The 16,994-nt window shown below is 35.7% G+C and overlaps 2 protein-coding genes across 2 annotated transcripts; both read right to left on the bottom strand.

The window, feature by feature from the left end:
• Positions 1–857: 857 nt before the first annotated feature.
• LOC104434181 (disease resistance protein RPV1) lies at positions 858–12,059 on the bottom strand. Its single transcript, XM_039309713.1, has 6 exons — positions 11,551–12,059; positions 6,019–6,160; positions 5,022–5,870; positions 4,139–4,420; positions 992–2,643; positions 858–888 (listed from the first exon to the last, which is right to left on the bottom strand). The coding sequence occupies exons 1-6, from the start codon at positions 12,057–12,059 to the stop codon at positions 858–860; spliced, it is 3,465 nt and encodes a 1,154-aa protein (XP_039165647.1).
• A 3,399-nt stretch (positions 12,060–15,458) lies between these two features.
• Positions 15,459–16,154, bottom strand: LOC120291908. Its single transcript, XM_039309712.1, has 3 exons — positions 16,099–16,154; positions 15,697–15,903; positions 15,459–15,606 (listed from the first exon to the last, which is right to left on the bottom strand). The coding sequence occupies exons 1-3, from the start codon at positions 16,152–16,154 to the stop codon at positions 15,459–15,461; spliced, it is 411 nt and encodes a 136-aa protein (XP_039165646.1).
• Positions 16,155–16,994: the final 840 nt, after the last annotated feature.

The following is a 16,994-nucleotide window of genomic DNA, read 5'->3' as shown; positions in this document are numbered from 1 at the left end:
GGTAAGTTTAAAAGGTTAGAATAAATTGAAACTCGTCAAACAAACAATAAATTGGAAACTTAAAATGGCCAAAGGACGTAAAACATTACCTCCTGTATCTCATATATGGTTCTAAACTTCAATGAACTCCTTCCCATCTTGTAACAATTCAAATCAATTTACTAGAATAATTTAAGTCACACATTTTCTTCCGTTATCGAAAGGTTCTTCGTTCCTTTCGCGTGCCATTTTTTTTTTTTTCTGTTCTTTTGTAGTATCCTAAACAATGATGCAAGATTCGGAGTGGAAAGAATTATAGTGGAGGAACGATGGGGTGGTGAAAGCGACGCCATCGTTCGGAAGAGGCAGAGAAAATAAAGATGCTGATTTGGAAGTGAAATGAATTCTGCCGGGCCCACTGATTTTGTTCCTTGCGGAGGTGTTAGGAAAGCAGGAGAGAGTCACATTTTCTCTTATTTCCAAGTATACCCTCAAAAGTATTATAAAATGAAAAATTTGTGAATGATAATATAGTAATTAACCAATGAAATAAAATACATTTACAATATAAAAGTATATTTTCTTCACCTTAACTTTCTTCACACGCCTAAAAACTCTACCAAACATGGTGCAAGAATGTACTTGAGTGTACTTGAGAATTTTTGTGCAAATGTTGGCATTGCAGTGATTTTGAAATTCGATTGTGGTAAAGTTCAGTTGATTGACTTATTGCCTCATAATTTAGAAGGTAAACTGCAATTAGTCAAAATCGAAGTATTACCTCTTCGTTTTCAGGTCAGAGTCGTGCATACCCGCGACTTTTCTTAGAGCCGTTTCCCATTCCTCCACTTCGTTGCCAAATTCCCTCCTGTGCTGATTTAGGGCACATTTGTACAAATTGCTGTTAAGCTGAACATCATCAATGTCCACATCATGGAAAATGGGCAAGATTCTTTTCTCCACATATGAGTTTGTCGCGCATTTTACCATGTGGGCTAGTTCACGGAGACACCTCCAACTAGAAGCATAGTTCTTAGATAAGAAGGGTATGTAGATACGAGAGTCTTTGAGTGCTAGCAAAAGCTCTTTGTTAATTTCATCACCAGAGCTCAAATTGTCATCGTCCCTAAAAACGGGAATTTGCTTATGAACCAAGTTCTTATAAAGGATATCGACAATGCCATAAGGAGTGTCCGGTCCACTTAAACCCAGGAATACCTGGCACTTAGGTACAATGCGGGAAAGCCAGCTCGATCTCGAGTTGTCCAACAATCTCTCCAGCACAATGCACCGATGATTGTCCAACTTCAAGCTTTCTAAGCCCTCAATGCCCTTGATCGCCCTTATTTTTGGACAAGCTTCTAGCTCAATGTGTTGTAGCTTATCTAACTTAGATAAGTTGGGTAAACTTGCTATCCGATCACAATGGGAAATACGGAAGTCCATCAAGGATTCGAGATCCGACAAACCATTAATCTCAATCAGACTTTTCAATCTGTTCAAATCCAATCGCTGTAGATTCTTCAAGTGTGATAGACCGGGTATTTCCATGAGCAATTTGCAGTTACTCACTTTCAATTCCCTCAAATGTATTAGGTCTTCAGAGATGGAGAAGTGTGACAATGGATATCCAATGACAACCAGAATTGACAAATTTTTTAAGTTGGAATAAGGTGGCAGTAGACTAATGCCCCTGCATTTCAAGACTACCAAACCATATGGAAGTGGAAAGATGAATTGCTTTTCTGGCGATTCGTTCTTCCAAGTTGGGACAGGTTCCACTTTTGAAACGGTTAATCTAGATAATTCCAGATAATCTAAATTGATGAGGCTTGATAGGTCAGGGATAAATGAGAAGTGATGTGCTTGCATGTGGAGGTGTGTCAAACTTGGGGGAAGATCCGGTACTTCTGGAAGGTGACTTGAACTCATTTCAAGAGTTTGGAGACGAGAGAGACAACCTAGCACTGTAGGGAATCTAGATACATGAGTATATGATAAGTCCAATATCCTCAAATGGGAAAGCTTCTTAATTTCTTCCAGGTTTTCATCTGTCAGATCTGAACATCTCCTGGCATGTAACTCTTCAAGTTTCTCCATCCCTCCTATAGCATGAGGAAACTTTCTTACTTTTGTATAACTTACCTTCATCACTTTTAGTTTCTTTAACTTTCCAATGGAATCAGGTAGTTCGACTATTCCTGATCTTGATATATCCAACTCGACCAACAATAAATCTCCAACAGAGGGCGGAAGCTCCTTTATCCCCACACATCCACATAAAGATAAGCGTTCAAGTTTCACCAACCCTCCAATAGAGCCTGGAAGCCTGGTGATTCCAGGGTGCTCATCTAATACTAAGCTTAACAATGATTTTAGATTGCCAAATGTCTCTGGAAGATTCAAGGGTTGAAAATTTCGCGGCATGGTAATCTCTGTCAAAGCTTGTAGTGATCCAACTTCTGTAGGCAACTCCCCAAGAGACTTGCATCCCATGATATTCATCGTTTCTAGGAGTTTCAACTTATCAATGGAGCTGTCAATGGTGGTTAAATTGACACATTGAGCAAGAATTAACTTCTCCAAAGACGTAAAGTTAGAGAATTCAGGCGTTGTTTTTACCCGCATGCAACCCGTCAAATCTAGAACCTTCAGTTTATTCATCTGCAGAATAAAGTGGAAGTAAAAACATTAATGAGAAACATCAGCATAAATGGTAGTATGATTAGTAAGCTAAGTATCCATAAGTCATTATGGATAATTGGGGTGGTTTTTATATTGCAATTTTGTTTGGGATGTAACAAATAACCCTCATACTTTAAGTTGTTTTGAAGGTAATCTCCAACCATATTTCCTTTTCAAGGGAGTTAGGCCCCGGTTAGGAGTCAAATTCATGCCACGGGGAAAATACTAAGAACCATCCCACCTCTTATATCACTACACATCCTTTATTTCCAAAACCCGCCGTTGACATCTTAGAGAAGAAAACATAACCTCGCTATGAAAACACAAAAGACTCTAATTCCCAGATAACCCTCTGCATTGGTCACCAGCATACCACCTCCGACCACAATCTTCAACATCCACCGTATTCAACCCCCCCTGTGTCTCCAACTCAACTCTCTCTCCCTCTCTATGTCTGAGTGACGTTTTCAAACATAAATGATGCGAAGTAAAGTTGATATATGGGACCACCAAGGCAAACGGCGGGGTGACAAGGGATCTAAGTGGTGTTGGGGGCGTGTGGGTGAGGGGCACCTGTTCGATCCCAACGGAAGGCAAAAAGTAAGAGAAAGTAGTGCTGACAACCAGCAAGACGAGAAAAAAAAAGTTGATATATAAGCATCCACTTCTATTTTAAAAATTTTATGAAGAAGGGTTTGCGAGAGGCGACTAATGGCATCTGTTTGGGGGAGAGAGTGTCTTCATTTCCTTTACAGAGAATAAGGGGTCCGAGTAGTGGTTCCATTGATAGGGGAAAAAAAGGCAGAGGATTCAAATGTCAAATCGAGTAAAGTTGATTTCACACCATTTTTGTAGCCCAAAAACTGACTTAAAGGTAAATGTTAGATATGGACAAGGAGCTCTATCATATTTGTTCTCAACCCCGAACTGAACTATAGATTTTTATGAGATCTGATTTGATTCAATGTAAAGCTTGAGCCTTCGCTCATTGACTAAGGTAAAATAGAAAAGTAAAAGTAAAAGTAATGGTATTTTCATTTATTTATAGTTCATTTACGTAATTGTATGCATAATATGGACAATCAGCTATTAAATTAGGCTAGTGGGCTGCTTGAATCAAGTATTATGAAACTCAAGCTCACTTTGATTCAAATAATCAACTTAGCTATTTCAAATAAACTTGTGCTCATTACGCGGTTTCAAGTTAAATGTTGCCTATTGCAAACTCAATTGCGTTGGAATTAACCACATGAAGCATTTTTTGATATGGGACATAATTGCGTTTTACTTTGATATTAAAAAAAAAAGATTTAGGATTTACTTATGCAAAATATATTATACACTCAGATGAAATGAGGAGTTCATCCAACCATTATGTTGTGATGATACAAAGAAGTAAAATATATATTTTGCTTCTATCATCTCGAATGAGGTAATGACTAGAAAGAAGCATATAGAGTAAGGCATATCATACCTTCATTTGGTTCCACCCACCCCAGCCATCTTCAATATCGCTATCCGAAAGGTCAAGCACGACCAAATTACTGAAGTGAAAGTTATTCACATGGAAAGTCATTTGCTGTGTTTGCCAAGAAAGCCATCTTAGCTTCGAAGGATGATTCTCAAAGTTGCCATAAAAATCAGACTCTTTCACCCGAATGAACCTTAGACTTGGTAAAGCTACTAGCTTTTCGGGTGTAAAATTGTGGCTGCAGCCATTGGAAGTCAGGCTTAGTGCTTCTACATCTCCATTTTCCTGCCAACAGATACTCGAGATTAATTGCGTACACAACAAGTAACACTCTTACGGAGCTATAAAGAAAGGAAGTATTATGAGCACTGGTAGGCAATTTCTCCAACTGGGAACCTACCATGGCACACTCCTTTTCCCAGCAACCAGATTTCTATGTTTTCGTTCACAACATTGACGAAACTTTTCAGCTTCCAATTGAAGATATCTTATAAATCATTTCTCCATTTCTTGCTTTCTATTTTTCAAGAAATATGATTATCATATCAAATCCAATCTTCATAGTTTCTTTTGTTTTCACTGTGTTTTAAAGTAATTTTAAAAATTCTAACCGGATAGCGCGTGAAAGTGTGCTTTATTGTCTCGGAATTTTAATAAAGCTATTTTCCATTCTATAGAACCTAGAAAACTAAGCTAACAATTAAGAAAACTGTTTGGTCTCGCTCCACCAATATACAAGACCTTTTGATCCATGTGTTTGAGAGAGAGCTATCTCAACTAACAGGACAAACGGTAAGTTAAACAAAGCCATTTATGAAATAAAAGAAAAAATTCAACAAGTGTCTCCTTCCAAATAAGAATTATGTGACATTATCTTCCATTTTACCTCTTTTCTCTTCAATAGTTCTACAGCATCCTCATATTTCCACACCCTGCTAAATTTGGGAGTATGTTCTTCAAGGATGATGTGCCTTCCCAAATCTCGAACTTGGTCATGCATCCAAAACTTATTATCTCTAATTTTAATCAAGGACCGTAGGAGAAGAACACAAATTGCACTATCAGGTTGGTACTTAAGATCATCCCACATAATAATTGGATATGTTTTGTCCTCATTAGTAAAGAAGCAAGCAATATCCAAAAATACTTCTTTCGGCTTTTTTTCCAGTCCTTCGTAACTGATCATTAATACTTTTTGGACGTCCTTAAAAGGACCTTCATCTAACTTCTGCAACGTCTCTTCCAATAGCTTTTTTGTAACACCACGTGGCTCCGGTGCTAAGCCTAGCTCATAAAGATAAGAACCTACTACCTGGATAGCCAAAGGAAGCTTGGCCACTTTATGAACAATATCTTGTGAGAGGGCTTCGTAATCTTTTGTAGGAGAGTTATTTCTAAAAGCGTGCTTACAAAACAACCGAAGTGCTTGATCGAATTCCATATCATGAACTTCATAATCCACAATTTTTTCGGTTTGATTTGGAACCTCTTTATTGGATGATTCACCTTGAGTCTCTGCGATAATTTTGTTCCTGCTTGTGATAATGATCCTGCTACCAGAACCAAACCAATCAGATTTTCCAGCTAGCTTGTCGAGTTGCTCTTCCTTGTCTAGATCATCAAGAACAAGGAGGACTCTTTTAGTTTTACATACTGCCTTGATCCGATGCTTCCCTTCTCCAACGTCTTTAATTTGGTCAGCCAGCATAGTACTAACATCTGTTAATAACTGTTTCTGTAAGGTTACAAGACCATCTTTCGATTTTCTCGAACATCATTGAGGAAACTAGCACAGTCAAAAGAGAAGACAGTCTCTTGAACACAATCTTCGCAAGTGTTGTTTTACCAATACCACCTAGTCCACGTATTCTAACGAAACGTACACCACCAGAATTAAGATCCAACTTTTCTATTATGGCTTGTATCTGACGATGATCTTCAACCAAATTTCCAGGCAAATCCACATGTTGGCCATTGAGCTTACACAAAACCTGTTTAAGAATCGATTCAATTTCTTTCCCATGGCTGCAGCAGAGCAGGAAGGAATTGATTTAGTCAAAGGCAAGAAAGAAAAGGATATAGATAATGTCTTACGGCTTGGCACTATGGGGTTAAATAAATTAAATGAAGTGTTATAATCAGTTGATACGTACGTATAAATTTGATGGAATTATGTCACGCATCAGTTTGACGAACATGAGCCGTTTTAACAATGCAAGAGCTGATATGAAGGAAAAAGTCTTTATGGGATGAAATGAATAAGATTTATAAAACTGGACAAGGTAATTTTGTTTTTCTAATGCTTAGATCGACTAACTAAAATAATGCAGTGATAAAATCCAAAAAGGATCGAGCTATATTTACATGTTTGTAGACAAATATCAAGGGAAATATTGTCCAAAGTTCATAATCCTATTGTATAATGCCCAATTCAATTCCAAATTTTTCAATTGTGACAATTTAGTCTTAAAATTTTTGATGATTTACCAATTTAATCCTAAACATTTTGACGATTGGCTAATATAGTTTTTCGGGCCAATTTTTGCTGGAAATCGCTGATGTGGACATTAGCCGTTCTACCTGGTGTGGTTGACATTGACATGGATAATTTTTGCATTTATTTAAAGATTTTTCTAAAATTTTCCTTTACTATTTTTTCCTTTTTTTTTCTTTCACCTGTGGCCGGTACTCGGCCATGGCTAGCGATTGACCATAGGCAAGGGTAACAACTGGCCACAAGCAAAAAGGGGAAAAAAAAAAAGAAGGAAAAATTCAGAATTTAAAAAAAAAATGCAAAAATGATCCACATTAGCGTGGGGATGCCGCATAAGATGGTTGACAACCAGCGAACATCTTCGTCAGTGATTTCCTACCAAATTTGGTGAAAGGTTAGCATATCGTCAAAAGTTTTAGGACTAAATTGACATAGTTGAAAATTTTAAGATTAAATTGATCACCGTACAATAGGTTTATGACTTTTTAAACAATTATCCTTATATCAGTGGCTCCAACAAAGCAGGGAAGATGGTGTTTCAGTCAAAAGACATTTAAGAAGAGGATATAAGTTTCTTTCGGACATGATAGGGTCTGGCTCTCTATGGATATATGGTTGAATGAGTTGACTATTCCAATTACCACGTGTGAATATTAAGCGTTATAATTAGTTGATATGTATGTTGAAATTTAAATCTCATGTAATATTACTCAACTTGAAGAATTCGGTACCCTTAGATAATGCACTCAAAATATACCTTTGCTATGCTGTGGGAAAACAAAAACAGAGTAACCACAGTTTTGCATATATAATTGTAGAGGAGAAACTTTATTTTTTTATCTAGTCCAAATAGTAAAGGTGATGGCTTGCAAGTAGACTCATGACGTTCCATCTCTCTAAAAATATCCCTCTTCGTAAATATACCACTACTTTAATTGATAAAGATATCCCTCTAATAACCATCTCTCCCCATGAACATTTTTCACTTGACACTCTGTCCCCTCTCCACCCATTTTTTGCTCAACTGCATAACCTACTAATGCACAGAAAATTGGAATAATTACATACAAATCGAAACTATTAAAAAACTAACTTAATAATTATTTGCATTCAAGCATCATCTCTGTTGCTTTCAGACGGCTGAAACGGTGAATTTTCCATGTAAACATTGTAAAGCACTTAAATATTAAAAACTAACAAACATATATATTTAATGCGATTAAAATTACATTCACTGTATCTATATAGTAAAATAAAATAAATATAGAATGATTAAAATGATATACATATTTTAATATACCTCGATTATTTTTATGTTGGAGTAAATACTTCTTGTTTCTCAATCCGTTTAAAAATTAAAAAACTAGATAAAAGTCTAACCTCTCTAGCACTACGGGTTAGAGCGCTCTCCTTTTTCCAAACAAATAAATTCTCCCAGAATAATAAAAATTTTGCATGGACCAACAATACGCGTGCGCATTCTATTAAATCTTGTAGAACTCGTAAGAAATCTTATTTAATAATTAATTTGCTCTCAAGCATTGTCGGGTTCTTTTTACATGGCGGGACATGGTGCGTAGATTAATGAGCAATGAGTGGTTGATATGCTCTCGAGCATCAGCTTTAAAATGGTGAAATCCCAAGTATTTCTATTTAACACAAATAAAATAAATCAATATACAAGTCCAACACGATTAGAAACAAAATTAACAGCAACAAGATTATAACCATTTATCTAAGCTATCTTATTTCTTGTTTGTCTATTTATTACTTAATATAAAGATACATGAAAATTGAAAACATTTGAATAAGAATCTAACCTATTAAAAAAAAATTGATATGTTTTAATATACATTAGATTATAAATGTTTTAACTACACTTAATCATAAACTTACTTTAATCATAAACTTATTTTATCCACATAGACATATTTAACTAGAAAATAATATAATGTATCATTGCACAAATAAAAATTTGGGTAAATATACAAAATATTGATGTATATAATTAATGTTTATTTATAATACATCATACTAAACTCAAGCAACTTAATGTATACTTTATATATACCAAATTTTCAACTAAATAATTTCTAGTTATTCAACCTCATTTAATTTCGATAATAAAAATCAATAAATTAGAGTGATATTGTTGATTTTAGATAGAATTGCTTATAGTAATTCAGTTTTACAACCTTTTGTTAGTGTGCTAATGTAAGTACACAGGAAGATTAAATATCAACCTATGGTCTTACTTTAACATTAATTCACATTTTAAATCTTTAGATCCGTACTTAACTTTATGTATTATAATTTCAGTTAATTTTAGTATGAGGTTATTACAAACAAATATATCTATTTTACTAAGAATAAATATACTAAATTGATATAAAATTATGTAAAACTTGAAACTTAAAAATGCAGTCGTCAAAACCTTTTTATGACAACTTTTAAAGTAGTGATAGAAACAATAATAAACCACTAAAAGGTAATTTAAGTTAAAGTTGGCATGTCTTTGCCAAGGCGAGTTCACATGTAATTTCAATTTTGGGCTCTCGGTCCTTATTGTTAACAAAGATATTGGCAGAAGATAGATGACTAGACCGCTGATTTTGAAATGTAACTTTCTTGTTCTTAGAAATGTTGTTTAGCGATATTATACTAGATGGCTAAAATGTCTTTTTTCGAGTACAAATATACAGCTAAAAAAAAAAAAAATCATATAAATAATTCATATATGGTATTTTTATTTAAACAAATGCTCGTACACAACATTTACCCTGAGTCATGTCTTACTTTCATTGCACATTAGTCTAGCGTGTATGTCTTAGTATTTTTAGGCCTTTACAGTAAAAAATACACTAAGGTTTCGTTTGTTTCGTAAAAAAAACCCATAATGAAAGGAAAATACTTTCTAGAAATCATTTTCCAGAAAAAATGGTTAATTTTCATTTATTTGGTAATATGTGATCGAAAACGTTTTCTGGTAGTTAAATCTCGTTTCAAAAGAAATTGTAAAAGATCAAGTAGCTGTGCATCGTCTAACATGACCAAGTTGGGAAAGCTGGAGAGGATCGATTCCACCATGGATTGAACGTCCTTGATGTCTAAGACTTTAGAAAAAGTATCGAAGAACTGGATATTCTTGAGTGAATTCACGTCAAGCGGGAATCGGCAAGAAACAAGCAAGTCGATGTAGGAGAGTGGAGAGAGACTAGGGCTTTGCAGGGAGAGGGAAATGAGGGAGAGAAGAGAGAGCATGTATCGGAGATGGCGAGTGAGGAGTTTGGAGAGTTAGTGGCGTGTGATGTGAGGTGAGAAACGAGAGTCGAGTGGAAGTGCGGAGAAGTGACTTGTGGAGGGAGAAGAGAGGAGGAAGAGGAGGAGGAGGATGTTTGCTGGAGGCGATGGAGGTTTTGCACGATGCGGATTATGTTGATGTTCGTCAACGGCGACGGCGGCCATTGAAGTGCGAGCTGCTTCTTTTGAGTTGTGTTGTCTGTGCTGTGAATGGGAGGGAGAAACTGATAAGCTTTTCAGAAAAGCGAAAAGTGAAAGAACAGTGATTCTGGAAAGTGTTTTCGCTTTTTAGATTTAGGAATTCATTTTTCTTATTTTATGCATGGATATTTTTGTTAATAGAATGATAAAGTGTTTCCGGTTGATTAGAGTCATTTTTGACAAACTCAATGAATGAAAATTAGGAAAACTAATTTCTGAAAAATACTTCCACTCAAACAAACACACTATATCTACAAATTACATGCAATCAAAGGGCACTGCAAGGACAAAATTAAATCAGTTTTACTAGTATAACAATTTGTTTTGAACTACAAATTTTGAAAAAATATACCCCATAATAATTTATAATTATTTGTTATTTATTTTTTTGTAGTCCAGAACATATTGTTATTCTCATAATAGATTAAAGACCATTATCCAATTATTTCTCAAATTAAATCCAATTGGGTTCTTCCATTAAGGAAAAATTATATGAGTGAAATATTGATTTTTCCTTTTTATCAAGTGAGTTCTTTAAATTTCAGGCAGAAAAAGTTAAAATATTAGCCACACCCTTTCCTTTTTAATCTATTCATAAATGTGAATGAAACATTAATTATCATGATATTATTGGAAGCGTCGGAAGAAATCGATAACTTCATCAATACTATTATATAAATCAAAGAGCTCCTCCTTGATGTTAAGTACTTTTTTTCTGGCCTATAATATCCTCAATTAGTTATTTCATAAGTATTCTATCAACCGATAAATGCCTTAATAAATTATTCTATTTTATCTGTCACGTATTTCAATTTTAAAGTTTGAATATTTCCTATTCTGACAAAAAAAATTTACTAAAAATTGTTCAAATTAAGAAATAATTTTCTCTTTCCATATATAGGTGTTCAAGTTCTTCATATCATGTCAATAAACTGATAATTCTACTACTTCATTTTTTGCATAATTCACTGCATGTCCACACGCACTCTTTCTAGACAAAGTCATATCTCGGTATAATTCTTAATATTGCTTTCTTCCTAATTATTCAACAATTTAACACGAGTTTGTACTTGTACAAAAGTTTGTGATTACTGTGGGAGGGGTCAAATACATAAAATTGCATGATTTCTACTGTACTTATTGTGAAAATATGATTAAGTAAAAATTATGATCAAGAAAAAAGTCGGTCTACCTTTGAGGTCATATTGGGATAACGGGACATGAATTGAATATTGCCTTGTTCGGTTATTTGTTGTGATTTAAAAAAAAAAAATCAGCGATATTCTGTTTTTTGCTGTGGGTTTTGGGTGTTGAATCTAGCTTTTATTAACATGCACTGCAAATCTTAAATAAATGCCCCAATTCATCCAATGAAATGTAATATTGTGCCTACCAACCTTAAGAAGTCAAGGAAATTTACCGTTTTCCTTTAAGTTCCAGTCCCATTATACTTCCAACCGCTTTAAGGGCTCTTGTCCACTGCTCCAATTCTTCGGGCTTACGGTGCTCTTTCTGCTTGTGCTTGAGTATGTCGTTCTTGTACACATCGGATATGAGCTTCACATCATTAGGCTCCACATCATAGAAAATGGGGATTATCTCTCTCTTCCCATCTGATTTTGAATGACACTCCACCATGCGGGCAACTTCGCAGAGGCACCATGAACGGGAGGCGAATTTTTTAGAAAAGATGGGAATGTAGATCTGAGACTCATCAACGGCCTTCAAAACTTCACTGATTTTTTTACCCTTTTTGAGTTCTTCACTATCAAGGAAAACACATATTCCAACATCTCTCATCCTGTGGTAAAGAGTATCAGTAAAGGTTAAGCGAGTGTCGCCTCCACAGAAACTCAAAAACACGTCGTATTGGTATGCTGGCTCGGTTCCCATGCTCAAGATTGCCTCCGTGCTCCTCTTCCTCTTCATTTGATCAATCGTGTCAGAATCCTGCCAGTTATTATGGACTTCAATTCAATGAGACTTGGAAATAAGAACAATCGAATCAATCATTTATTTGTGCAAGTTTCTTTCTTCTGCCTTGATGTCTGTCAAGATATGCAAATATACTCGGCAAGTAGATTACGTACTTACAGTCTGCATTAAAGTGATGACTCGATGTAGTTCAACAGCTAATTTTGACAAGATTTGATGAAAGATGATCAACTATCGCTTATCAAGGAGAGGTATTTTTGGATATGCGATTGCGCTCAATAGAAAGAAAACATCAAGAACACGGGGAAAGTAAAGGTGAATTCCCGAATTCCCGTGAGAGAGAGAGAGAGAGAGAGGAGCCGCGGGAAAAGATGAAACAGTGGAAAGAAGTGAAAGCTCCACCGAACACCCTGCCGGTGGCTAGAGCATTGGGGTTTGAAAGAATGACTAAAATTAATCTGTATAGTTTGGTATTTAAAGGTTAAGAAATTTGTCGGATTATACTACTAACTTTTAGGATTAATATCACGAAAAACTTTAAATTAGTATACTTATAATAAATTTACTTCAAATTAATTTTTTGACTATCTATCAAAGACCCCAAACAAGTACACATGACAAATTTATCTTTTGTTAGTTTTCGTTAAATTTTACCATCAAATTATTAAGTTGAATGACATTGTGGCAATTAATTGGTGTACGAATTTAATTTTTTACTGTCCATTTATCACTCATATGTCAATTTATTATTTTTTGTGTTAATAATTCAATTTAACAAAAACTAATAGAGGATAAATTTATAAAAAAAAAAGTACTAGTTTGGGTTTTTTGTGCTAAAAAAATTAATTTGGAGTAAATTTATTGTAGGTATATCGGTTTTGGATTTTTTGTAGTCAACAAACTAGTTTTTGGTAAATTTATCCCATGTGTATCAATTTAGTGTTGTTAGTGGTATTAACTAATTATATAAATGAATTGTTAGCATTTCCTTAAGTTTGTTTTGACCGTTGGATCCACGATTCCACATTAGTTAGTGTTCTTGCTAACACATATCTTGACAACCTCAGATCTTAAATCAGGATTGTTATTTTACAGACACGTATCTTTTTGGAAGGCCATTAATAAATTCATAGAAATTCTGGGATCTTGCTGTAGGCTGTGATGATATGATTTTGTATTTCAATGGGATGAAAAAAGCATCAAATGTGAGAACTGAACGCGGTCCTTTGGAGAGGCACATGCTAATAGTCACTCGGGGGGCTTCAAAAAATCAAAAATCCAAGTGATTACTTCCAAGAAACCACCTTCTGCCACTTGTACCAAGAGAAACTATAACAAGCTAGTTAAGTTAATGATAGGTGATCACCCAGTTCAGTCGATATGATTAGATTTCTAGGTCTCGGTGCTTGGAAAAATATTGAACATTGCTCCTTGCTAGTGATTCCTTAGATTTGTTGGTATATTTCAATACCCATCAGTAATTAAAATTTTGACCGACCTCTTATTTAGTCTATAACATGTTACCAACAGTTCTATAATAGTACCAACGGTGATGCAGGCTGAACGTGCTGGTAAATTACCAACATTTTTGTAGAAGCGTCATCAGTTATTTGACTGTTTCAAATTATTATGAATTATCAATATTTACTTATGTAACTTATCCACATATTAAGGTTACCAACTTTTGTAGAACGTTACCAACTCTGATTTAAGTCCATTCACCCAGTTTTATTTGATTGTTTTGAAATCAACAATTTATATGCTACAGCGACGATAGCATTGAAGCAACCAAGTCTAATAGCAATTTGCTAATATTAATTTAAGCGATTTACCAAATATTCACTGATAAAGCTATCATCTACTTTTAGCTTTACTAGCTCTTATTTGATGGAATTATCAACGTTTCTTCCCTTGTTTCGAAATCACCTCTTGCTTTGATAATTTACCGAGATTTATTAGCTGATGTTATATGCATATAAAAGTTACTGGCTCTTATAAAAAGAATTAGCGACTTACTTGAGTCCACTTACCAAAGTTTGTTAGCTTATTTCAAAATACCAACTATTTCAATAATTTATCAAAAAACATTTTGGAGCTTATCAATGAGTTGAAGTTCCCATTTCTATCTGACCATAGAACAAAGAGTTGAAAGAACAAAGATGACAGCTAATTTAGCCCGTAATTCAAGGTAATACTGGTGATTTTAATTTTAACAGTTCACAGGGAAAGAAAAAAGCTACCTAATGCGATTGAATTTTGATGGCGTCGGAGGGGCAGCAAATTATTTCATATCTTTCGAAATTTAAGACGAGTTACTTTTTATGTTATACGTTAGGCAAGTGGCGAGATTAATAAGAGAGTAAGAGTATGATCAGAAATATTGATTTATCATTTTGTAATTATCGAAATGTTCATGGTTGAATCGTAGTTACGTGGGCTTCTATTCTGAAAACAAGCCGATGTCCAAGGAGCGTCAATAATGACCATTCCTTTATTATAGGGGTTTCGTCGTCACTAGCAAAAGAAAGCACCCACGGAGTGAGTGGGTGCAAAACATGAAAAAGAACCTAACAACGTAGAAAATGGATTTAGAAAAATGCAGAATGATTGTTATTATATTAAACGTTCAATGTATGAGACATTTTAATTGAATTACCTAGTAGTTATGTATGTCGACCTCTGTCACTTGTATACTGATGTTAAAGTCTTCTGCATAAACTAATTTTCGAGTTTCCATTTCTTGTTGAAGATATCTCAGAAATTATTGTCCATTTTCGATTTCTACTTTTCAGGAAATATAACTTGTTTATTAATTCAAAAACATTCGTACTTCATTCTCAATTGAGAAGTATGTTAAAATTCTTCATAAGGTTTCCCTTCATTTTACCTAGATAACGCCTAAACTGCTCTTTTTCTTCTTCTTTTTCAAAAGTTAGAAGAAAAAAACTACTCTCTTTACACTAGAATCTACAAAATAAAGCCAACTACGAGGCAATCTCTTTCTTTTGGCTCTCTCTTTAATTCCTTTTTTATGTCTTTTCTCTCCAGTAGTTTCCGGGCTTTCTCAAGAATCCACACTACTAAGCTTGGGAGGATATTCTTCCAGAATAATGTATCTTGTAAAATCTCAAACTTGGTCGTGCATTTCAAAACCTATTATCTCTAATGTTGTCATGGACCTAAGAAAGAAAACACTAATTTCAAAGTGAGGATGGTAACTACAATCGTCTCACATGGTTACCGGATATGTGTGGTGCCATTGGTCAAAAAGCACGCTACCAGAAATCAAAGGGATGGTAAACCTTACCTTGTGCTCTATTCCCAGTGAATCGAACCCCTCATCCTCTTCTCCAGAGTCATGGTCCGTTCTTGAGGTTGACTCCGAGTCGCTCCTTAACGCCTCATTCTCTTCTGCAGACGCATCATCCGTTCTCGAGGTTGGCTCGAGTCCCTCCTCGACGCCTCATTCTCTTCTGCAGACGCATCATCCGTTCTCGAGGTTGATTCCGAGTTCCTCCGTTTCGTGAGTTGTCTCAAAACCCTGCCAAAAGTAATAGACTTTTGACCTAATCAAGACTGAAAAATAGGAATGTAAATCGAACAAGCAGACTCTATTCCCAGTGAATCGAACCCCTCATTCTCTTCTCCAGACTCATGGTCCGTTCTTGAGGTTGACTCCGAGTCCCTCCTTAACGCCTCATTCTCTTCTGCAGCCGCATCATCCGTTCTCGAGGTTGGCTCCGAGTCCCTCCTTGACGCCTCATTCTCTTCTGCAGACGCATCATCCGTTCTCGAGGTTGATTCCGAGTCCCTCCGTTTCGTGAGTTGTCTCAAAACCCTGCCAAAAGTAATAGACTTTTGACCTAATCAAGACTGAAAAATAGGAATGTAAATCGAACAAGCAGGCTGAACTGCATCAAGCATGTAAAGCAGCAAGCTTCCCTCTTTATTTTATTTTATTTTTTATTTTTTATTTTTTATGGGCGTTATCTGTCAACAAGAGCTCGAACAGAAGTCGAATTAAGGCACTTACAGTCCTACGGTCAAAGCAAAGATGATGTTTAGAGCCAGACTTCCGTTGAAGTCCATCTGTGGGCCGATCCTCTCAGCTGTGTTCGCCCACAGGAGAACCGCGCTTCTGTGAAAAGAGCTAATTGGGATGGTTCAGTGAAGGAAGATCGACTACAACCTCTCGAGGTGAAGACGAGGAGGCGGACAGAAACAGAGAGGAGTCAACAATGCAGGGCAAGGGCAAAAGTCCTCCTGTGGGGAAGAATTATAGCCCAAACTCCCCAGGTCATGCGCGACGCACGTGGTCCACCATTGATAGAATTAAACAGCAGATAGTTGAAGAATAAAAAGGAAAATTCCACAACCGATAAAAAAGAAAACGGGAAGAGGCAAAATTGAAATTTCGAGAGAGATTTAACAGAATATTGCCTTTTTTTAACGGGGTTAGAGGGACATTGGCCAGATTTGTCTCGAATTTAAAAGTACGTATTTTTTCTTCCCGTAAGTACATAGTGAAAGGTTCAGTTTTTTCTTCTTCCGACCTATTCATGCTTTTCACGGTGGCTTGGTCAAAAAAGAATTACAAGAGCTACAGCTGTGCCTAACCTGCTTTGGTTTCATTCCCATTTGTTTTTATGCTTCTCTGTCCTCCTCCCAGCGCCGAAAGTTGAACTTGCCTTTTCCTTTCGCAAAGTAAAGGTAAAGGGGGTCTCAACCAGCACGAAAGAATTTTGACTAGTGTGGATCCGGGGTTTGAAAAACAAACGTCAAGATGAGCCTTCATAATTTTATTTTTTTTATTACACGATGAAATTAGCTATGATTAGTATTTAAATAAGGGCTCTTAGCCAGGCCCATAGACGCTGCATGTTCAGCTGTCCAATAGCATCACCCAACTTTGTCATTGCTGATGAGGAG

Source organism: Eucalyptus grandis, chromosome 3 (assembly GCF_016545825.1).
Source record: "Eucalyptus grandis isolate ANBG69807.140 chromosome 3, ASM1654582v1, whole genome shotgun sequence".
Lineage (NCBI taxonomy): Eukaryota > Viridiplantae > Streptophyta > Magnoliopsida > Myrtales > Myrtaceae > Eucalyptus > Eucalyptus grandis.
Note: the sequence above shows the minus strand (reverse complement) of the source record. Positions and strands in the feature narration are given on the sequence as shown.